The sequence below is a fragment of the Gallus gallus genome, chromosome 3 (assembly GCF_016699485.2).
Source record: "Gallus gallus isolate bGalGal1 chromosome 3, bGalGal1.mat.broiler.GRCg7b, whole genome shotgun sequence".
Lineage (NCBI taxonomy): Eukaryota > Metazoa > Chordata > Aves > Galliformes > Phasianidae > Gallus > Gallus gallus.
In genome coordinates, this window is record NC_052534.1 from 105,540,446 (window position 1) to 105,563,936 (window position 23,491).

At 43.8% G+C, this 23,491-nt stretch overlaps 1 protein-coding gene across 1 annotated transcript in view; it reads right to left on the reverse strand.

Annotated features, from left to right (window-relative positions):
- ELP3 (elongator acetyltransferase complex subunit 3) overlaps nucleotides 1–23,491 on the reverse strand; it is an 83,354-nt gene that overhangs the window by 30,822 nt on the left and 29,041 nt on the right. The window contains exons 9-11 of the mRNA NM_001039293.2: nucleotides 22,250–22,376; nucleotides 6,373–6,566; nucleotides 1,095–1,185 (exon numbers count right to left, since the gene is read on the reverse strand). Coding sequence (NP_001034382.1) covers nucleotides 1,095–1,185; nucleotides 6,373–6,566; nucleotides 22,250–22,376 — 412 coding nt within the window. The remainder of the gene's footprint in view (nucleotides 1–1,094; nucleotides 1,186–6,372; nucleotides 6,567–22,249; nucleotides 22,377–23,491) is intronic.

Sequence of the window (23,491 nt, forward strand, 5' to 3'; positions counted from 1 at the left end):
GTATTTTTTCCCCCAAAACGCTCTCCATCCCATCCCCCATGCCCCAATTGGAACTACTCAAAATCTAACTCACTCAGCATCCCCAGAAGCACACGTGGCCACACATCTGGATTTGGCTTTCAGTTCCCTCCTAGCAAAGCCAGGTTCTCACTACAGAATAGGTCGCCCCATTCTTGCCTCTTTCCCATTCCATTGGATGCAGTAATGCCTTAAAAACCTCTTTAAGGAAAGGCGAACCAGAAGGAGGGAGCGCCCAGTCACATCACAGACGCATGGAACTGTTGCAATGAGGATCTGCCTCTGCAGCAGGACACCAAAGCAATGAAAGCCCTTTGGAACAGTCGGAGAGAGCACAGGGTTTGTGTGATGCTCTGTCTATCAAGTTGGCTGTCCCAAGAAAAGGCAGAGCTGGACATAACTTCACCGGAGGCTACAGGACCTGCAAACTGTGCCTGATGACCGGGTTCCAGAGGGAGGTTCAATCAGCAAGCAGTGCCAGAGCAGGCAATGTGGGGCACTGTGAATGCTGACTGCCACAGCAACCTCCTGAGAAAAATCAAGGCTGAGTACACCCATCTGCCTCTGACTTCAAACATAAATGCACTTCCTTCTTCCCCTCCTTCTCCCCACCCCTGCTCGTATTTTTACTTGACCTTAGAAATATCAGGAATATCAAGTCTCATTTGTTTGCGCTGAAATGTCTCTTGGAAGATTTGTCTGGCCTCAGACTAAGAGCTTTTCTTCCAATTGTTCAGTCAAGTAAGTGCATGCGTGGGAAAAAGAAATGAAGGAGAAATTCTAATAGCATAAATTAAAAATAAATCCTTCTCTCTAGCTTAAAAGGTTTCCTCCTGTCAAAAAAGAAATAGAATATTACAAATTATTACCAAGAGCCTTCAGGGATAGGGCCAGTTTTAGTCCAGCTCTACTGAAATATCATCAAGGTGGTTGTTTTTTTTTGAAAAACACTGGCAGATTGCTTTAATTCAGCAATAGAACTGGCTCCTATTGTGTCTTCTCATCTCAAAAACACTGCTACTTTGTGTGATGTCACCAAGCAGCTCTTCCCAGATCCTCACTGACAAACGCCTTACCTGTGTCCCAAGGTCTTTCATCCTGGCCAAGGCAAGCTCCCTCAGGTTCCCATGCTCCACTCCAGAGCTCACCAGTGGCATTGGGATGTCTCTGTGTATTAAAGGAAAACAAAACAACCTCAGGCAACTGCTTTAGCAGACAATAATAAGCACACCATAAGGCACCATTATGGTCATCTAGGCCAAGATTCCAAATAGCAGAGCACAGAACTTATCTGAATTACATTTGTTTCAAATCTTTGGTTGAACAAGAAATAATATGGGGGAAAATCAACTGAAAGCAGGAGGAAAATGAACGGAGAAAGCTTAGTAAAAAGATTGAGGACAAAAGTAGGCTTTTACAACCCTGAGAAATAGGTTATTATTTTGCCCTTAGCTCTTCACTAAGGGAAAAAAAAGGATCTTCCAGCCCATGCCTAGCATAGGTCTCCAGGTCAGTCACTCCTCATGGTTCCTTCTGCTGGAGATCAGCAACTGGGAACCAGACTCTATCTTTCTGAGCTCAATGACCGTAAGAGAATGTTCATCACAATTACAACATGTTTACATTGGGAAGCTTGCTGCTTAAAAGAGAGAGTTCTGTTGAGCCAATGATTGGCAGCAAAGTCCAGCCAGAAAACCTACAGTCTTCCTGTGGGAACGTAAATCAGTGACTCTGCAAATGCCAAGACCCTCTCTTCGAGCTCTCCAAGGGAGGTTCTAAAATGAAATTGGAAAGGAAGACCAGATTTGGCTTCTCCACTGCCTCAACTGTCAGATTGTCCCACTGGGAAGAGGAGGATTTATGCAATCAAACAAAGCTGAGAAAGAAGCATGACAATTAGTGGGACATCCCAACCACACTCCCCTTCTGTCTAATGCAGTATTCTATTCCACAGCAATTCCAAACCCTTCTTCTCCCCCTTCCTGCTGAAGCTCCACCATGGCACTTCTGATGATACACTACCCAAGTGTACTGCTAAATACTTCAAAATCCCTCCGATCCTCTACAGAGAAACAAGGACTGCACCCATGTGAAAGACTTTCAGTAAGTCGTACAGCAGGTTGGTCTTAAAATGTGGCTTATATGCATTCCTTGGCCAGTATTCCTCCTCTTATTCTTTTGAATGTTTGCACAGACAAAGAAAAGAACAGAGTATCACAAAAACACGCAGAGAATGGGATGGTTCAGGGAATTGGTAATGTAATTAGCTTAATCCATCTTGGTTCAGTAGTGATTGAAACTCATCACCATCTAGCAGCTGTCTGATGACCTCTGTAAAACGTATTAATTGATCTATTCAGTTCCTTGAGGACTTGCATTCAAATCATTAACAATTACTGGTTTTGGCATCAGCTGTATAAAATGAAAAGGACTTCAGGGGGTCCTAAAGACTTCATCCTTGTGCTAGTTTAGTCTTGCAGAAGTGTGAGACACTTGGCAAGGGGGCAAGAAAAGGAATTTTCCTTTACTGTCAAGAATGCAAACAAAGTGCTTAGACTTCAGGGATCTCCTCCCATTTCAGCACAGAATCATTGACCCATGAAGGTTGGAAAAGATCTCTAAGATCCCCACGCCCAACCCCAGCCCACCTCACCGTGTCCACTGCCCACTGTGTCCCTCAGTGCCACATCCCCACGGTTCTGGAACACCTCCATGGATGGTGACCCCACCACCTCCCTGGGCAGCATCACACTCCGATTTCAGTACAATTTTCTCCAGCACAAGGCTGAGCCCAGGGGTCTCGAGTTTTACTTCCCCATCCTCTTTTCCTTGCTATTCTTTCTATGAAGCAAAAGATACATGAAACATTTCTCACCTCTTACACTGGTGTGCCAAAAGCTGAGGCAAAATACAATTAGCTAACCAGTTCATTTATTCAGTGGGTTTCTTTGAGTAAATACGAAACCATAGAGCCAACACAACATACTTCAAAGAGCTTCAATTAGAGGAAATGAGCACTTCACGGTGTGACTAAAGGACACACCAGAGGAGAACAGCATTTTCATCAGGGCATGTTAGATCTACAGTGATAATCTAACTAAAATGCCTTTCTTCTAATTATGGAACAACTCCAAGAAGTCAGACAGTAAGCATTTCCCCTGGAGGGACACGGATAAAATGCCCTGACATCTTCTGGAACCAAGTCTTTGGCTAAATCCAGAGTGGCATATGAAATAGTAAATAATCTACCGTAAATAAATGAAAGATTACAAGATAAGGTAACTTGAGCATCTCTCATCTGCCTGCTAGGGAACAAACCAAATTAAAACATGAATGTGAAAAATAAGCTTTTTAAGAAAAAGAAAGCAAGAAAGCTGTTTTCTATCACCAACTCAAATCAGGGCAGGGCATTTAAATAAATACCCTGGGTGCATCGTTAGCACACACATAACAGCCTATTTTGAACAGACACCAAACTGTTGTCCTAGCAATTTCAGGACTTGTTCAAATGATAAACAAACTGAGGGATATGGGGGATTGCATCCTGACCTTATTAACGTTAGTGTTCCATTTGCCAGAAGCTTCAATGGGGCCTATCACACCTTCTGTTTTTCTAACATCCTGCATCACGTAGGACACTTGTTAACCAGCTGATTGGAATAGACAGTGGGAGTCAAAGCCCCTTTTTAATCACAGCACCATTTGAGTTGGAAGGGATCTTTAAAAGTCATCTAGTCCAACTCCCCTGCAATGAACAGGAATATTTTTACTACTCTAAGCCAGGACTTGCTGTAGGATCTCAGTTAAGTATTTTATTTTTCCATACCTACATGTCCCCACCAGTCCAGTGAAAATAACATCCACATAAAACACCAAGATCCACCAAAGAAAATATCTCAAGATGTGGCACTGCTGCTGTCATTTCACACCTCTCCACACAAAGGACTTAGGTGCCAATCAGCTTCACAAACGTTCAGGATAAATACAGTATTAAGCATCCTCAATAGTTATGAAGCAGCCATGAAGAAATATCCCCCTTCAACCAGCCACTAGCATTGAGTATGCTACACCTCTAATTTGGTTTCCTGAAACAGAGAGAATCCCACAGTGTTTTAAGAGAATCATAGGAAGGTTTGGGTTGGAAGGGACCTCAAAGATCACCTAGTTCCAACCCCCTGCTGTGAGCAGGGCTGCCAATCACTAGACCAGGCTGCCCAGTGCCCCATCCAACCTGGCCTTGAGCACCTCTTAGGCATGGGGCATCCCCAACCTCTCTGGGCAGCACTGCCAGGGCCTCATTGCCCTTTGAGTGAAACATTTCCCCTTAACAACTAATCTAAATCTCCCCTCTTTTAGTTTAAAACCATTCCCCTTTGTCCTATCACTATCCTCAGCAAAGCAGTGTTGGGAAGAGGCCATGAATGCTTCAGAAATCCAGCTTTGCTCGTTATTGTGCTGCAGAGCCACACAATGACCCTGAAAGCAATTTAGATCAAAGTAATAGATTTTGGACTTTGCACTGGAGGTGTACAAATCTGTAATCATCAAGAACGAGTTTCAGATAACATGAGCCAGTCAGCAAGGAAACAGTTATTCTGCTGGAGCATAATAACTGACAGCTGGATGGCAGCTGGATGGAGGCTGCTGCTGGTGACTGAAGAGACCCATTGTCAAGCTCAAGGAAACCTGTATGCCAAGCAGACACCCTTCCAAGCCTGTATTCTTCAGAGGAAGATCTGCTAGGCAGCAAACTCCTGCAGCCCTCTAAGAACAAAGCCACTTGTTTCAGATACACACTATAGTAACAGCATCATGAACAAATGGGACACTCTGTCTATGCCGGAATCCACCAGGGAGAGGAAGACAGACATGCAGAGAGAAAAAAGATAGAAATTTGTCTTTAATAATGCTTCTGTGACTGACGTGAAAAGCCTGAGGCAAAAACAAGTAGATGTTTCCTATAAGACATGTTTTGCCTTCTTCATTAGTACCACATCCTTTAGAGATTGGCTACAGCCACTAGTCTCATCCATGCCTCTATTAATACAGAATGCTGGATCACCACCATGCTTATCAACTCAGTCAAGCTCTACCATATTCATACTTTCTTCCATTCCCCTTTGATAACTTTGCAAAGCAGCTCCAGAATCTCATTCCTTTGGTTGACAGGAAATTCCCAGCTCCCTGCCTTGCCTTATGCAGGGCTATTTCCTATTTTGTTCTGTGCCCAAATCAATTTTCCCATTTCTTATAGTGTTATTTTCCTTCTCCTATAGATTTGCAGAGATTTTCTGTTTGCATCTGTCCTTCAGACAAAGAACTGACGTGCCTCTGCACATAATTCCACAGTTCATTTTCTTGAAAATGGGGATTATTTCAGATAAGGTCTTATGAAAGTCTGTCTGCATTAATACTTCCGTCTCTAAAAAGGCATCCTAAAAGAATGCTTTTCCAAGCTGCATTCAACAGTGGCTTATTTATATTACAGACCAAGACACCACAAACTTCCTCCTCTGGCTGCCCATATAGTTGTGGATGCCTGGAGACACCCAAGGTCAGGCTGGATGGGGCTCTGAGCACCTGGTGGAGCTGTGGATGCTCCTGTTCATTGCAGGAGAATGGGACCAGATGGCCTTTAAGGGACCCTTCCAACTCAAACCATTCTATGGTTTTGAATCTCAAAGAGCCAGGCACTGGCACTGCCGCCAGCTCACATAGCTGGAAGCCAACAGAGTACTGTTTGCACAGGCAGAACAAGGTAAGTACACTATAGCCTCCCTTCCTAACATTACACACGTAGGAGATAACAGAAGAAAAATAACCCAAGAAGGACCCCACACTGAAAACACAGTGCTAGGGCAAGTAGCACCTATCGCCCCGGGAAGTGAGGCTTCTGAATGGAAATAACAGCACCATTGTAATGTATTTATGAAAACCCTGCGACACCCACGGGGGAAGACAGGAAGTCTTTAGAGCCAAAAAAAAATGAAATGCCTTGTAGCTCCTGTAATAAATATAGGAAACTTCGCCCACAGCCAAGAGGCAATTATCCATCACTATCATTAGAGTACTACGTGTGCCACATCCTATGCTCATCTGACTGGCACTGAAAATGGGGCCTCCAGAAATCTTGAAGTTTATGGGTGCATTAGAGAGGCAGTTCAGTTTAAATAGCTTCTCACTCTATATGGCCTTTCCCATTCTGAATAGATAGGAAGCAGTATAAAAATCTTTAGTGCATTAACGATCACGACTGAAAAATACTAACAGGCTGAGTCAGATCTTGCTGTAATTAAAGTAAGAATCCCTCCAAGTGCAATAAATCAATACACAAAGCCCACCACAGAAAATTACCTCTGAACACGGTACACACGCGTCCATGGCGGGACCAGAGCCAGGATTCTGGCCACGAGATCAACAAGAGTGCTAGGGGGGTAGCTCTTGTATCTCCCAGTCTTCCAGAGCTCGTACAGCCCGGTGCCGCGGATCACCAGCGTTGGGTAGAGCTTCATGCCATCGGGGCGAAAAGCTGGGTTCTCAAAGAACTCCTGCAAGCGTGGAAGGAAAGTGTGAGTCAGAGAGAAACAAACTAGATTTCCTGGGGCTTCGGTGCCCCAACAAAACTAATTTCATGACAGGTTCTGTAGAACACAGTTGTGAGTGTGACTTACGGATGACAGGCTTGCACTGAATTCCCAGTGTTTATCAGTTTCCAACGTTTTTAGAAATAAAAGTATATTATATATTTAAAGAAAAAGCTGCTAAAGAAAAAAAATCCACATGATAATGCATCGAATCAAGTCTGTGTCTTACTGCCACCTTTCAGCATGAATTCAATAGATACTGCTCCATTTATTGTAACAGACTCTGCTCAGAATTAGAACAATAGAAATGAGCGTACTTATCTTCAATCTCAGCAGGCCACATTTAGAGATTAATCAATGTGTCTAGGACACATCATTTGAATAGCAATGAAGAAAAACAGATTTATTCTACAATGAAGTTCTGAACAACCCTGGAGAACGGGAGGACAAACTGTATCTCCTGCTAATGCCTATGACCAAATTCCAGTATAAAGCTGCAAACTGAACAATGCTAGCTTACACTCCACAGCAAGTGTTGTGGGAGTTTTCTTTTCAGATTAAATCTCAGTAACAACAATTAAAATCACTTAAAAATGGCAATAATAACAATAATAAAAATGATAAAAAGAAAAAACAACAGGCAAGGAACTCTGAACCAACCATTAAGCAGCCTTAAGGGATGTCGTGGCCCTCCTTCTAACAGCAGCTACAAGCACTGGGTTAGATTATTGCACATTTTAAATCTACGGCTTGATCCCTCTATAGCACAGTGTTCTTACTGTAATAAAAGGAAATTCAAGTTCTTTAAGCTGAGCTGATGGCTGGCTATGACAGCTGTGTGCTAGCCTTGGTGCTGACTGCCACTCAGCTCCAATGCCCCAATGCATTCATGTGTTCCAGCCCCACCTGGAGACTTTGCAAGGTCTCCTGCTGCTGATGGGTGTAAAGCCCTGATGCTGGAAGCAAATGCCATCAGCAGCCTGAGCCATTGGTTTACCCCAAGACAGAGACATGGGCTCCACCAAAGCATCAGCCTGAGAGATAAACAAGATGGGGACCATGGGTCAAACCCACACTGCTGCAACAAAATTACAGAGCTGTCAAATCCTGCATTTCTCCTCAAAAAGTATCCAAAGTGGGACAAGGTACCTTGTGTGAGTCCCATTCAGCTTCGCTACTTGCCAAGGAAATGGCCTAAAAATAAATGAGCCAAAGGCAGATAGAAGCAGATGAGTGCAGATCCCAGCACCACAGTGCTAACTGTGGAGTGTGTGTGTGGGTATCAAAGAGGTTAAAAGGTTGGTGTGCACCTTTTGCCACGACTCTCTGTGCACTCTGTATAACACTCCTCTTTGTTGAAAGCATGTTCTTTAATCTCCTGGTGGTAACAGGCAAATCATCTGGCCAAGCCTGTGAAATCATCGTTATCTCTGACACGGATGATGTACTGGGGGCACTGGGTTGCCCCCTGCCCTGCTCACACCTGCAGCTCCCAGCCAGGATGACTCACCTCCCCGACCTGGGAGAGCCAGCATGCATTTTGGGCAGAGCTTTACTTTTGTTTTAGCAATGGCCAGGGCTTACATAGCAGCCTATTGAGCAGTGGAGGTGAAGTGACATCAGAAATAGGATCTGTGTCCACATGACAACAGCATGTCTGCTTAATGCATTCCTCCAAAGTGGCCCTCCAGCCCTGAGGGGTCAGCTCAAGGTTACAGGTGGATATTGCTGGTGGCTGGTTAAGAAGGCAACCATCCATGCCCATCCAAGCAGCCTAAGCTGGAGCCTGATTTAGTAGGTCGCAACCCTGACCATGGAGGGGGCTCGGAACTGGATGATCTCCAAGGTCCCTGCCAACCCAAGCCATTGTAGGAATCCAAAAGGGCAGACTTCTGTGGGTGGTTAGAGGTGCTCTAGCATAAAAGAAAGCAACTGTGAAAGAAAGAATGAGACGATCTTTTAAGAAGTGACTGCTCTAATGAGGAGTAACGTGGCCAAGCAGCACTGAAGAAGAGCAAGACATTACAGTAAGAAGGCAATGATGCTTCCACAATGAGCCACGGGAAGGTAAATACGCCACTCCAGCAAGGAAAAAAGCTTCCAGTGAGGCTGCGCTTTATTATTTGCAACAACACCGAACTGAATGCAAAAGCATCTATGATTCACCAGTCAGAATATTTAAAACAGTCACTGATTTACATTGCAGATTAAAGGCAAACGCATCAACACAGCGCTGAAGTTAAAATCACCCAGCAGTCAAAGGCAAGGTCAAAGTTAAGGTTTCCAATCACAGCATGAATTTTGCCACTTCCTACATACTGCTTATTTTATGTCATTACATGAGCTGATAATGCTTCGTATTTCAGTAACACTGACATTAAAATAGTAGCACTATTCCTTATTTATTTCTTAAATTATTCCCCAATATATCCATCAAGTTGAACTTTTGAAATAATTTTGAAAACACAGCAAAGCAGTGTCCCCTTTCTTCCTAACCCCCCCTTTTTTTTGGTGGTAAACTTTAATAGGTTTCTGTAAATCCCAACATTTAAAGACTTCACCTTTTCCCATTTGTAAACAGTTCTGATTAAGTCTCCCATGAAACAAAGGAACTATAAAATGCCAACACATTCAAAGCTTTACTAGTAGCTGTAGCCTTTCCTTTCTTTTTTTTTTTTAATTAGACACCTTAAAAGGTGTCTTCAACTGATAAAAGTGTTCAGAACAGCTTCCAGCCAAAACAACTTAAATCCCTTGAACAACATTTGTTCCAGAGATCACCGTCCAAAGACCTCTGGAGTCCACAGGAGGGCTTCCATCAGACCCAGCAAGCACTCGATCATGACTTAATCCACATCTGCTAACGCACTGTGATGCAAGAGGTTAAAGAAGACCTGGGGAGAAAGGATCCCTATCTATTTCCAGTCTTTTCCAATCACTTGAGGATGTGGCGTAGAGCTCTCACATGAATATTCCAAAAGGAAACACAAACAGCTTCAAAGCTACTGAACTCATTTTCTCTGAACTTCCCGTTTTCTCCCCTCTAGCTAAAGGCTAAGCCTAGGAGCACTTAACACTCCTCATATAATGAAGATGGATGCTAGAGTTGAATTTAAAATGCGTGTGCAAAGACAGGATGAGAGGGATTGTCACTGTGTTTTAAGAAATGTATATATATGTAAAAATTAAGATCAGCCAAAACTTTTAAACCTGGAGGCTCACAAACAGAGATCTTTTCATACCCTAACATAACATCCCTTGTAACAGTGCCCTATTTATGCAGTGTTAAGCACCCTTTCACAACAAATAATACACCAAGTAACCAGAATTCAGACTTTTTTGTGCTTCACCTGAGCTCCATTAAATGTACTTTCCTTGTAGGAACAGCTGCTCTACGAATTACAAACAATGAATCTTAATAAGAACCCATCAGCACACATTCAGCCTACAAGGTTATACAAGTGAGCTGCTAACATGTTTTATGAGAACGGTAATTGATTTTACTAGCATACACCTTTGTTGAAGAAAGTTCCCTGTTATTAAAGCTAACAGCATCTGTAGGATCCATTCATCCTGCACCTCATAAACTCCCTGCCACTATGAGTAATCAGGGCCCGATGAGTGTAAAGTTAGTCATTTAGATGCCAAGAAGCCACTGATTTTTCCATCAAGGCACACATACCAAAGTGCACGATGGAATTCTTTTGTTCAACCCCCATCAATTGCTTTGAGCGTGGAAAATTGCACGGCACTGTAATTGTTGTCCAACACCACTGACATTAAAATGCAAAGTCAATGTAATGCTAACCTGAACCCCAAAAAAGCTCAGAATATGAGATGGGATAAGGAGATGAAGACCTGTGCTCAAACATTTCACTTCCACACACATTTGCAGCAACCTTTTAAAATTGTAGACCTGTCAGCCCATCATGTATCTGTTCACAGCGGCAACAGAAAGGTCAAACAATTTGGAACCATAATCAGACCACGCAGTGGTTCAGTCCCATTTCCAAGTTTGGTCATAGCACACAGCAGCCAATATTAAAAGATAGCATCTTTCTGTTTTAATCCGATCGTACCGCGCCGAGCACAGAGAAATTAGAAACGTATTTTAGAAAGACCCCAAAGCCTCAGTTCTTCCCCTTGGTCCAAAAAGATAATGCTCCTTTTTTTATGGGATTCCATTTCACCTTCTTACAAACCATTCAGTTGCCACCTTTAATCTTCCTGCTCTCAACGGTAGCAGGAGATAGGATATAGGATAAGTGAAGCAATTTTTGTGAAGCAATTTAGAAAAATGTCAGGTTTTGTTAAGAATAAAGGTCACCAAAACCTATTTTTTAATGACTGCCCACTAGAAACCACGTGCTTCAGTCCAATTCCATAAACATATTTGAAATTGTTCCTTTGGTATAGTCCCTGTATTAAGCAGATGATTAAATTCACGTCCGTCTGCATTAAGATGAACATTATCTTCACTCCCCATATTACAGCATTCCTTATCTCCACCAGCTGTATTATTTATAACTATGAATAGTGGTAACACTTGAAAGCTACTGCGTTGAGTGACACTTCCAACTCTACGGGGAATGAACAATCACTTAGTAGTTTAATTATATGCATTAATAGAAGCTCGTGGCTCAAAAATGTGGCTCCGTTTTAACTTGAGATTTGCATTTTCCCCTCTCTCTTGTAAATGCTGGTCTAATTAAAATGTAATGATAGGATCTGCATTCACTGACACTTACAATGGCCTACTGACCGAGAAGTAGAGACCAAGCAGGGCCTTTTTACTGCGTGCTGGAATAGGCTGCTATTATATACGTTGGTTGCTCCGAAAGTAATGCCTCCTATTTATTTCTGCGGAAACTACAACAGACACAAAGAGCACAATAACATTATTTGATAGAGCAAATTCTCATCTACAAAACACTACTTTTCAACACAGTCTCCACCATTAGTTCCGCTTCTTTTTTGCCAAAGATTAATAAATTTTTACCATGTTTGTCAAACTGAGCACTACCTGCACATGTCCAGAACATGACTTGTCTTTCACATCACTGTCATAACTGTTGAAATACACCATCACCACCTGACTGTGCTCATATCTACTGTTTGGTCTCCATAAATGTTCATGAGTGTCACCGTATGCCAGTGGGTGCAATTTTTTTGGCATGGAGGAATTCAATTCCACCCCATTTTCTCCATACACACTTCCATGTCAGATGTCATACTGTCAGATTGCCTCTCTGCTGTCACCTGTCATACAGAAACAAGATTTAATGGGATATCGGTGGGAAAGCTCTGTCCCTACTGCCGTAACACCAACATCCACCATTGCTGCTACAAAAGCTATCACTATTTTGGAGCAGCTCTGCTGAGAGGAGTGCTGAGAGAGCTGGGGCTGCTTGGTCCAGTGCAAGGATCCCACCATGGCCATAAACCCCTACAGGAAGTGCAAAGGGACAGAGCTAGGCTCTGGGCACAACCTGGAGCCCAGGAGCTGCCCATCAGCAGCACTGCTGTGCTGGGGAGTGCCAGAGCCCCAGCACAGGGAGCAGAAAGCGGTGGGGGCTCCTCCTGGTGGGATCTCCTACAGCCGCTGGGCACCCTGCTCTGGGTGGTCCTGTTGGGGCTGGGAGGGACCAGAGGGACACAAAGGTGCCTCCAGCCCCAACCATGCCATAACTGCACATACCTTCTGACTAAAGCAGCCAAGCCTATGTGGACACAAAGACAATGCAAAACATACGGTAACAATAAGGCAGATCAGTCTGCTACAGAAGAGAAAAGCAAATGCTCTAGTATTTCACCTATGGCAAGCTGGAGCTTGTTCTGCTGACTGTGCACACCCACACTTCACGGTATCTTTAACAGGCACTTATCTTAAATACATATAATTAAAATACAATTGAAATATTTTTCTAATATAACCTTGGGAATTTCCAAACTTGCCTTGGGTTTATATAAAGATGGCATGCAGAAATCACACGTGCCAAATCACAGAACCACGGAACAGCAGGGGTTGGAAGGGATCTCTGGAGATCCCCCAGTCCAAACCTCTGCAAAAACAGGCTCCCTACAGCAGATTGCACAGGAAAGCATCCAGGCAGGTTTTGAGTATCTCCAGAGAGACCTGTGAGGTACAGGAGTGTTACCCATCCTCAGAGAGAACAGACGTTGGGTCCATCAAACAGTTCTTTAGGGGCTTGACTCCATGCTGCAGTTAGCAAACCCTCCTGCTGCATCAACGATGCCTGATGCAAACACAGTACCACGTGGCAACATTTTTAATTAACCTCCCCTCAAACGTGTACCCTGACATACACATAAATGTGGATAAATATGACAATGAATCCCTATAAAACTGATTCAAAGGGAGGCAGGCCTAAAGCTGAAAGAAAACACGTCACTTGTGCTTGATGTCCGCACTCATGACAAAACCTACAGATGTGGCCATGGGGCAAAAAGGTTCCAGAGCTGATGAACCCAACTTCCAGCTCTCTGGAGGGCAGCTGTAAAGCACTTTGTAATGAAGAGAACAAAGACCATTTTCCAGTTGATTGTTATAGTTTTCCTGCCTATTGACAGCTATGTAATAAAACCTTTTTCCGTTCCTGACATATTCAAGCTGTCAAATTTCACCATATCGTATGTAAAATATGATTTTTGGGAACTACTAAGCCAAGAACACAGTGTCGTAATGCCCAATGGATCTGCTACAAAAGGTCAGTTCTGTGACTATGACTAACACCTTCCTTAGCCCACCTGTCTGCCAATTTCTTCAAGAATGGTATATATTAACTTAACCCGAAGAAAAAAGCACATTGGAGCACACTGGAGCACAGTAGTAAATTTCTTGCACATCTTGCTAGCCTTTGAATTCCTACAGGTACAGGCTGACAATATTAAAGAATTTCATCAGCAGCACATCACAGAGGACCCTGATATCTCACACTGAACTGCTGCAATAGCTCAAATTAAATGTACTTTTTAGTTGCCACTAAACAGAATAACCTACATGCCTACTTGAGGTTGCTCCGTAGCACCTCATACTTAGACTTTGAGTTCCAAATCAGAAAAGTAGGTGTGAGTGGCAATGTCCAGAGAAAACACCATAAAAGATGTTGTAATTCACCTTTCAAAGTGCAGAACGCTGTTCTTCCTTCACCTTCCCTGATAGCTTCAAAAACACAATCTACACAGATTCATTCAGGTTGGAAAAGACCTCTAGGATCACCCAGTCCAACCCCAGCCCACCCCACCGTGCCCACTGTCCACGTCCCTCAGTGCCACATCCCCACGGCTCTGGAACACCTCCATGGATGGTGACCCCACCACCTCTCTGGGCAGCTGTGCCACTGCAGCACTGCTCTTTATGAGAAGAAATGTTGCCTAGTATCTTTCCTCATATTAGTTGGATATACCAAAGGGAACTTTTCCAGCAGCGTCCAACACAAGTCAGACATATAGTCAGTATCAGTAAGAAAGCATTATCACATTAAACACAGAAACAAACGACTCTTGCTTGGAGTGCAACATCACAACAACAGTGCAGACAAACTAATTTACAGAAGCATTTAGTCCACAGATGAGATGTTGTCTTCAGTAAGTTATTTACCAACACTGTGAGCCTCAGTGTCATAAATACCCTAATTCTACACACAGCACAGGGAACTGCTGCTGCCAGGTGAACGAGGAACATGACTGCCATCCCATACTTCCCAGAGTCACTTTTATCCCTGGTTTGGACCTACAGGTTGCCTCCTGTCTAACGCTCAGCTGGATAGTCGCTCTCTGCATGATTCTCGACTATGACAGTCCCAGGCACTGCAGTACAACTCAATAATAAAAGAGACATTTAACATTTGGAAGACGCCTTGGGCATCAACAGCACGACCTTGGAGCGTGGTTTTGACTCCTGAACACAGTACCTACGTGAACACCAGACAAGTCTCTCCAGATTGTGCTCACCGCACCGAGCAGTCCCATCTGCTCCATCTTGCAGGTGCTCCAAGTGACTCTCCATTTATTACGCAGTTTTGGAGAAACCCATGAGAATACCTCAATCAATTTGCTGTGAAGTTTCACCTTCACTTTTACCAAGCACAGGACTCTGGTCTTCACGTTCCTGGGAGGGTCAGCTTTCCCCTAGGGCTAAGTACAGGAAATAAAGCATTTTTCATTGTCTGAAATTAGTACACAAGTTTTGCAACACAGATCACTTTAAAGAATGTCTTCTACCCGAAAAATCATTGAGACCAGCAACTCTACAGTGTTTTTGACAATCTAATTCCCCTTCATTAGAACTCTCCTTTACATAACAAGCATCAATACAGCCACGTGCTCTCTCCCACCCCATGCAGCCCTACAAAACGCTCTCTCTGTTACTACGTTCACAGCAAAACCATTCTGTTTTTCCAGTATGCTTTAGAGAAAAGAAGAAAACTGAATCCTTCAGGATTTAATTTGGACTTCATGGTTTGCCCACCCTGGTGGTAAGCTTGCTGCTGCCGAGTTGTGCTGAAATACATATCTCACTGAACGATGCTCTGTTTGCCTAAATGCCTGGAAAATCTGCACTCCCTACTCAAGACGCATCATGTTATGTATTCCTTTCCATTTGGCTTTATGTTCCCAGACATATGCTCGTTACTGACTTCAGCAGCAAGGGGCCTTAGTGAAAGAGCCCCAGAAAACAACTGCAGAATGCTGGCTTGAAAACCACCACTTGAACAGATAGAGCAACTGCGTGAGCCTACGCAACCCGCAGTTGTTGGGGGATTGTTAAGTGCCAAAATGATCTTTTAGTTTGGGTAAAAAAAGGGTCTCATCTGTACCTTCATATTTAGCAGAAGCTTTTTCTGAATGGGAAACTATTATAAAGATAGCAATGGTTATTATTATAACTTTTACGGCCAGCACGCTGCAGGAAATTGCGTGTGTGGACAAAATACTAATTCAGAAAGACAAAGGAAGCAGTCCAAGACCCGCAGTAAGTGTGCCTTTTCCCCACAGAGCCTTGCAGTTTGTCATGTTCATACAAAGGTATAACAGCACGCGCCGTCTGTGTGCAGTGCAATGCAATGTGGTTAAGACCGCGCTGCCCCTGGAATCCTCACCCTCTGCATTTTGCAGTGTGGGACACACATGTTACGTGTGGGTCCCCAGGTGATGCAGAAGGGATCAGTTGTCCTGTTCAGCTGGTTCTGCTCTTGCACATCATCACACAGAGCACTGCAGCTTTACCTCTCACTTTTTCCTCGCCTTGCACATAACCAAAGAGCAAAATCTGATGTGCTTTAGAGGCAGTGTACCCAGAGCTGCTGCAAACACACCCAGTGAGCAAATGAAAGTTGCTTCCACACAGACACCGGAGAGGGAGAGCAGCTTTGTGCACACAATTTGACCATCTGCAGAAGTGGGCACACACTGGGCCTTTCTCTGGGTATTTTATCCACAGAAATATCAGTGCAATTATCTGTGACAACAGCTTCTAAACATAGCCTGTTCCTTACTACCACGATTCCCATTAACATAAAAATGACCACAGCGTTGGCCATCGCTCATGCAACTAGAATTGGTTCCGAAGCGAAGAGCTTTCTTGTCCTAACATTTAGTAAGCTTCCAGGAGAAGCCCCAGGAGCTGTTTCAGAAGGGCTGGTCGTTAAACATCTCCTAATCTGTTCCTGCAAATGGGCCCATGAAAAAAACAACAGCAGAAGAAGTTTCGGAGGTAACGCTGGCTACCTGCCAGCAGTGGTGCTTCAATGAGATGCTCAGGAGGAATTGAAAGGAAAGTCATTTACCCCACTAAACATTTCAGAGCTATATTTAAAAACACAGATAATTGTCTTCCCAAACGAGTAAAAAAAAAAAAAATTAAAAAATCAATGGAGATCAGCAGCCTAACTATTGTTTTTTATTACAGTTATTAAAAGCTCCTGATAGAGTTGTAATATATTACCCTCATTATGAATTTCGTCTCCCTAATAAAAATGAAAGCCCTCAGGAAAACCATTTCCTTATTTACAGTTAAAGGTGATACAACAGTATTTAAAGTTTTACAACACCAAATAGATCAGAATGAGAAGGAACAGCCATCGCCTTACTTAGCCATTATTTTTCTCCCTGACGTCCAACACAGCAAGTTGAGGCTGCAGCCCTCTGCTTACTGAAGCTCGGATGCATTGAGCATTTCACTAACATGAGTCTATTTCTGAGAAGTGCTTATTTAGCAATTCCTTTAGGAAAAAAAAAATACAGCCTGACACATGACTGTAAGAAAAGGATGGTTTTTTACTGGACCAAAATAATTCAATGACTGTGTTTTATTTAAAGACTGCAAGAATGGCTCTACTGAATGGAACCAAATCCCTTCAGTCTGATGTTCGTCCCCAGCACTGAGCAGTAATGGGCCCTCCCCGTGCTTTGACCCTCATGCTTCTATTTAGATGAGACTTTGGATGGAAAGAATGAAATCAAAAGCTTTCCTCAAGGATTTCCTCAATGAAAAAAAAAACAGTTTCTCAGCACGGAGGGACCAACATTGTGTTTCCAGCCAGCATCTCCTAACTTTATGCAATGTATGTCTTCAGAGCTGGAAGGTTCTCTCAGTGACTTGCTGTGACAGACATCTCTCACGCTTGAAATTCCTCATCTCAGGTTGGATGTTAAGAACAATTTCTTCTCATAAAGAGCAGTGCTGCAGTGGCACAGCTGCCCAGGGAGGTGGTGGGGTCACCGTCACTGGAGGTGTTCCAGAGCCATGGGGACGTGGCACTGAGGGATGTGGGCAGTGGGCATGGTGGGATGGGCTGGGGTTGGGCTTGGGGATCTCAAAGGTCTTTTCTAACCTTAACAATGCCAGGATTCTACAATCTTCTCGTCCTCCTCCCTGTTCTTTTCCTTCACGCAGGCCCTTAAAGTCATTTGAGATGGGCTTGCAGCCATCCCTCACAAAGCACCAAGAGGAACCACAACAGCAAACCATGTCTTGGCAAAGGTCATCAAGAGAATGCAAGCAAACATAGCAACACATCCTACACTAATAAAGGTTACTACCTTAGCAGTGTTTATTATACAACAGATACAGTTCGCTGGTTATACTATTGCCACTCAGCGGCTCTGCAGATACAGAACAAGGAATTAGCAACACTACACTGGGAATTCTTCAGCCTCCTAAAGTTTCTGCTTCAATCCTAAAGTTCTGCTTGGTAGCCCTGTTGGCAAGTGTGATTCATGAATCCTCCCAACCATTTACCCCTAGAGTCACCTCATCTCTCTCGTGCTACAAGAGCAGGGCTGAGTGTTTATCGTGTTCCACAGAATGAGGTGTCTGCTCTGGAAACAATTCCATTATTCCCGCTGAGCCCTTGATTTATTCTAGCTATTATTCTAATTATTTTCTCCGACCACCTGCTACGTGAGGCTCTGCAAAGCGGTCTTATCTGTTCTGCTTGCATTTGCCAACAGTGAGCAGCGGAGTGTGTGTGTGGCTGCGTGTGCACGCGTGTGGGCACACTACCTCCCTCCCTGGCACAGGGACACGGGTGGTGGGAGGAAGCAGAGCGTGCTGCCTCCTGCAGCGCCTTCCCGTGTTGGGAACGCAGTGAGAAGACCTGAAGTGGAAAGGAAATCCTCTGAGGCTATAAAAAGAATCGGTGGTAATGGGGGAGAAAAGGGATAAGGGGGAAGGAGGGGTGGAGAAGCACAACATAGCTGAGACCAAGAGCTGGCACATCCACTCTGGTTAAAAAAAGAAGAGAAAAGAACGTAATTATCTTCATAATGAAGGCAGACAGAAAGCCACCCACCTGCTACTCACTGTCAAAGAGAGAATATGTACATACACCAAAAGGCAGGTCTAATATATTGACTCCTATCCATAAATCGCAGTTCTAAATAATTATGAATATGCTTTCCAGGAATGCAGTTGCTATACACAAACAAAACTTCAGTATGCCTGCAAAAGAGTGACTGACCTCTCTGCTGGGTGCAAGCAGCAGGTTACACTTCCAAATCAATAGGTCATGAGGGACAGAAGCAATGTTACTCCTGACACCATAATTGCCTGTTCAATTTGAAGAAGCACCCAGTATTTTTAGTACGCAGTCAGCACAATCAGCAAGTTATTATCTTCCCAAGAGAAACCTCTATCCTTAATATATCAACTGGTTATGAAGGCAGTGTTTAGACCTTCTAAAGTCATCTCGGTTCCTTTTTGTCCTACCTTTCCCTGCTCGGAAAAGCACGTGGCTACAGAAGAAGTTAGCACCACAGCAAATACATTTCTAGACCTAGTTAGAAATACCACACAAGCAAATATCTGTAGGGATCCTCGACAAGGCGCAGCTGTCTTTGTCCCTCCAACATTACAGGTATCTCAGAGCAAGATACAGACTTCAGTGAAGCAATCCCAAACTGTGTAACACAGCACTACTCTACTGATGAGCAGCTCAGGACTCTTGCATGAACACAACAGATGCTCTCCATTTGGTTCCTCTGTTTGTTATATTTTTTATGCAATACAAGTGTCCAAATATTTACCAGCAGGAGCTAACATTTATACAGCACTGCGTAAAAATAAGCTGCTTTTAACAACTCAAAACTATGACATAAAATTTTGGGGTAGGAAATAGAGAATGTACTGTCCTGGGGATTCAGCCAGACAGAAGGAACTACAGTCTGCTGGGCACTTCTCTTATGTTTGCCAGAGCAGGGAAAAACAAAAGCAAACAAATGGTCCTTCTCTCTTAAGACAAAAGATCTTTCAAAAAGGAGTTATAAAACATTTAAGACAGGTTGAGAAGTACCGAGAATTTGAAACAGAAAACATGCCTGCTTTACCACTCCATCTTGAAACATGTCACAGTGATCCACAACCTCTCCTCTCTTGCCCCCTGCAGCTTCATTCTGTGAAGCACGCGGTGATCACTTTGCTGGGCACCCACATCACAGCTGCCTCTTTCATGCAGGTCTCCCCTCACCCACACATGGGTTCCTCCTCTCCTTCCTCAGATCCTCCTCTCTTTCAAACAACACAGCTATAATTCTTCGTGTCGCTGTGATCTCTCAGCCCTTCTCCAGCAGCCCGCCTCTTCAAGTCTTATTTCTCCCCTTCACTCTGCAGCATTCACATTACTACTTGAGGGTTTTATCCTCCACACTGATTACTCATCCTCCAGCTCCTCACCTCTACGCTCACTGGCATCCAATCTTAATTTGATCTGCGAGTCCCTCTTCAAACTTCTGAACTCATTAACATAGCTGTCGTTTGAGCCCATCACCCCATCACCCTCCCTGCGTTCCTGAATCCCCCTCCTAAGCTATCACCAGGTCTTCTTTTTCCATTGCTTCACATTTCTCTTTCCTGGTCCTCCAGCCAATTCCAGCCCCTCATCCCAAACTTCTGATCCCCGTGGTCTGATTTTTGGGTGGTCCTGTGTGGAGCCTGGAGTTGGACTCAGTGATCCATACAGGTCCCCTCCAACTTGGAGAATTCTATGATTCTCCGATAATTCCTTTTCTAAGAACAATGATTTCTTAATTCTCTTCATGTCTCATTCCTTGCTTGGCCTAGCTGTCCCTCCTGGTCACAACATGTGAATTCCTTCTTTCCATGTTCCAGGGCTGGCACACCATCAGCACCGATGTGTTTCCAGCTCCTAAAGCTGCAATCTCTCTTGCAAAAGTATTCTAAATGAGCTGACCTTCTTCACTTTGCTTTCTTCTCTTGTTTTTCTATGCTAAGCTCTATCTGCTTGAGGGTAAGAAGGCCCCACAGAGGGATATGGACAGGCTGATCGATGGGCTGAGGCCAACTGTATGAGCTTCAACATGGTCAGTGGGCATGGTGGGGGTGGGCTGGGTTTGGTGATCTTTGAGCCCTTTTCCAACACGAATGATTCTATGATTCTAAGATCTTCCCAGCTTTCTTTTAATCCCTTCCCACAAAATTTCTGCCTTTTCACCATGTTCGCCTTCTCTTCCTGAGGACTTTGCCTTCTGCATCTTCTATTTCTGCAACAACTGCCCTTAATAAAAGGATGAAACACAGCATGGCATCACCCTGACAAGCAGGGCAGCTCTTCAGCTGCACAGCCAGGGAGCAGCTGAGCATCACACGAAGCCATACCTTCGAAGCAGACTCCTGGAAAAATACTTCCCCAAAGCTCCTGCACTAAAGCAGGAGTGACTCCATATTCTACCGTGAAAAAGCCTCAGCTACTTATCATGGATAAGCAGCAAAGAATAATCATCATTAAATAAAATAATACCTTCCATAGAAGCTGGTAATTCTGCTTTAAATAATTCCTCCCTCTCCAGTTTTACATCTTGCAAATACTTGGGATTACTGCGTTCTCTTTGCTGACTCTTAGCCAAGGTTAGCTCTTTAAATCTTTCAGTCAGTGCTGCTATTCTTCCACCATAAATCCTCCCCAGCCTAATGCAACTTCAGTAAAGACAGATCCATTAAAGAACCCAGAACTATGGTTGCAACCTCACTAGATATTGAGTCAGACTTTGCCATACCCTTCAGCACAAGCAATTACATCACTACATGGCTAATTTGATGCCCACTGTTACCCTCCATCTCCTCCAGCACTGTAAGAAAATAATCCAGGAGCAACAGAACCCGGGGCAGAAATTTTGAGTTAACTTTCAGCTCTGTCACTGAATACATCCCTATTTTTGTGAGCACCACTTCATCACTCCATCCCAGCCTCTCACATTGCCACATGAACGCAGTATTTCCTACGTGCTACGACATCGTGATACCGACATGCTCAAGGAATACTGCACAAAACCACTTACAAGAAGTGCCCACCACAGGTTTCAGAATTTCCTTCCTGCACTGAACTGCTGCCCATTGGATTGCTTCCTTCTAAACCTATCTGTCTGCAGCACTCCATGAAAGCCCCCTGTTTCCTCCCTGTACTTCTAGACAATATATTCCATCGCAGTGATAGCTTTTTAGTGCCAGAAAGCACCTGGCACTAAAGGTCTGACTTTGCACAGAAATATACCTGTGATTCCTGCATTGTGACTGCAGTTTCTGCACTATTTTAGAAGGACGATGAATTTGGACTTTACAATAATGAGATCACGAAAAAAAATCTACATTATCAGATAAAGTGGTTAATTCCCTACAGTGTTTACCATTTGCTCTTTCATTTCTCATTTCAATCTCTCTATAGATAATTCTAAATTTTCTTCCACATCATTGAAGAAGGCATTGAACAGTGCCAAGCCAGGAACAGAGTTGCTATATAATACACCTATACACTCTATTTTGCAATTAATTACCTTGGAGATAATACGCTTTTAACTTTGAAACAGGTACTGTTTTAAAGCCAAGGAAAGAAAACCAACTAGGAGAAAAGTAAAAGCCTTAGTTAATATCGGAAGAGCTCTGTTCCACAGAGACCTGAGTGACTCAGTCTTTCAGGAGGCAGGGATATAATTTTCTGGATGAAGTAGTTCAACAAATCTTTCTTACCTTCCACCTTCAAAAATGAAATTTAAATTGTTTGTCCTTAAGAAACAATTCTGGCCGCGATCGTAACTAGTAGCTGAGCTAAGAAAGAGAGAAAGCATTCGATGGAACAAACCAGAAACTCCTGGTTATCCTGAGCCATACTCACAACAAATTGGTCGGTGTCCCTTTCAAGCCCCATGTTTGGTAAATCAGGCATCATGTGTGCCACCACTTTGAAGCCAGCATCCTTGGCTAAGTGGAACGACTCGCACACAGCCTTCACGGTGTGACCTCTGGGAAGAGAGAAAAAGAGATTCAGAGCCCCAGGCAGCCAAGATAGGCAGCACAAAATCACACACAGGAAGACATATTTTGACGTATTTAACTCAGATTATTCTCTAGGAAGTGAGCATGGATGAGCTTTATTACCAGTCTACCACCATTCAAGTCTTGGAACACGGCTTCTATGACAATAAACTAAAGTAAGGGCAAATAGTAGTCAAGTTTGCTGCTTCTTTAGCAGATGAACCACCCTAAGGCTGCAACTTTCCAAACTACAGCCTGAGGAACTTCTGTGAGCTGCTGAAATTCACTTTGTGCAGCAGTGACACAAGGAGATGCCACAGCATGAGCATACTGTGCTGAGGACAACATGAAATCAAAACAAGTGTAATCAGAAACAGAAGTACCAGAACAGGAAAAGGGGAAGGATGGAAGCTACATAAAGCCAGCTAGTCAGAAAACTCTTCTGCACCAAGCTTGCCAAACCCTCAAGTACTCCCTTTAAAGAAAAACAAACTCTTTGTGGCTTCTGAGAGAGGTTAAACTTCCAAACCATGGGCTGGATTGGGAGTCTGGAAGTATTTCGAGTTCCCTGTTGCTGACATTACATCACAGGAGCTCAGATTTGCTCTGCAGGAGCTCGGCAAGAGTGGGAACGGCTGCAGGAACGAAGGTTGAATCACACCTAGCTCATCAGCCTCAAGCAAACTCCTCTCCTTCCATCTTCCACAGATCAGGAGACTTCTTCTGTCTCCCCACAGAATCACAGAATCATTAAGGTTGGAAAAGACCACTAAGATCATGAAGCCCAAGCACCAACTCATCCCCACCATGCCCACTGACCACGTCCCTAAGTGCCACATCGACCTCTCTTTCTTGAAAGCCTCCATGGGGCAGTGAGAATCACTGTACAGCTCCAGGGAGGTTCCCACCCCAGGTGACCAGCCTTCCCATGATGGAAACAAGTCCTTGTTTCTGATCTTGCCCAGTCGCGGGCTCTTCCAGCACTGGTTGACATCTCTGGAAACTTCTATCTATCAGCATCTGCTACTTTCTTTCTCTTCCAGTCACCACTTCCTTAACATCACACCTTCCCACCAGTTCACCCCTTGTCAACAGGACAGCT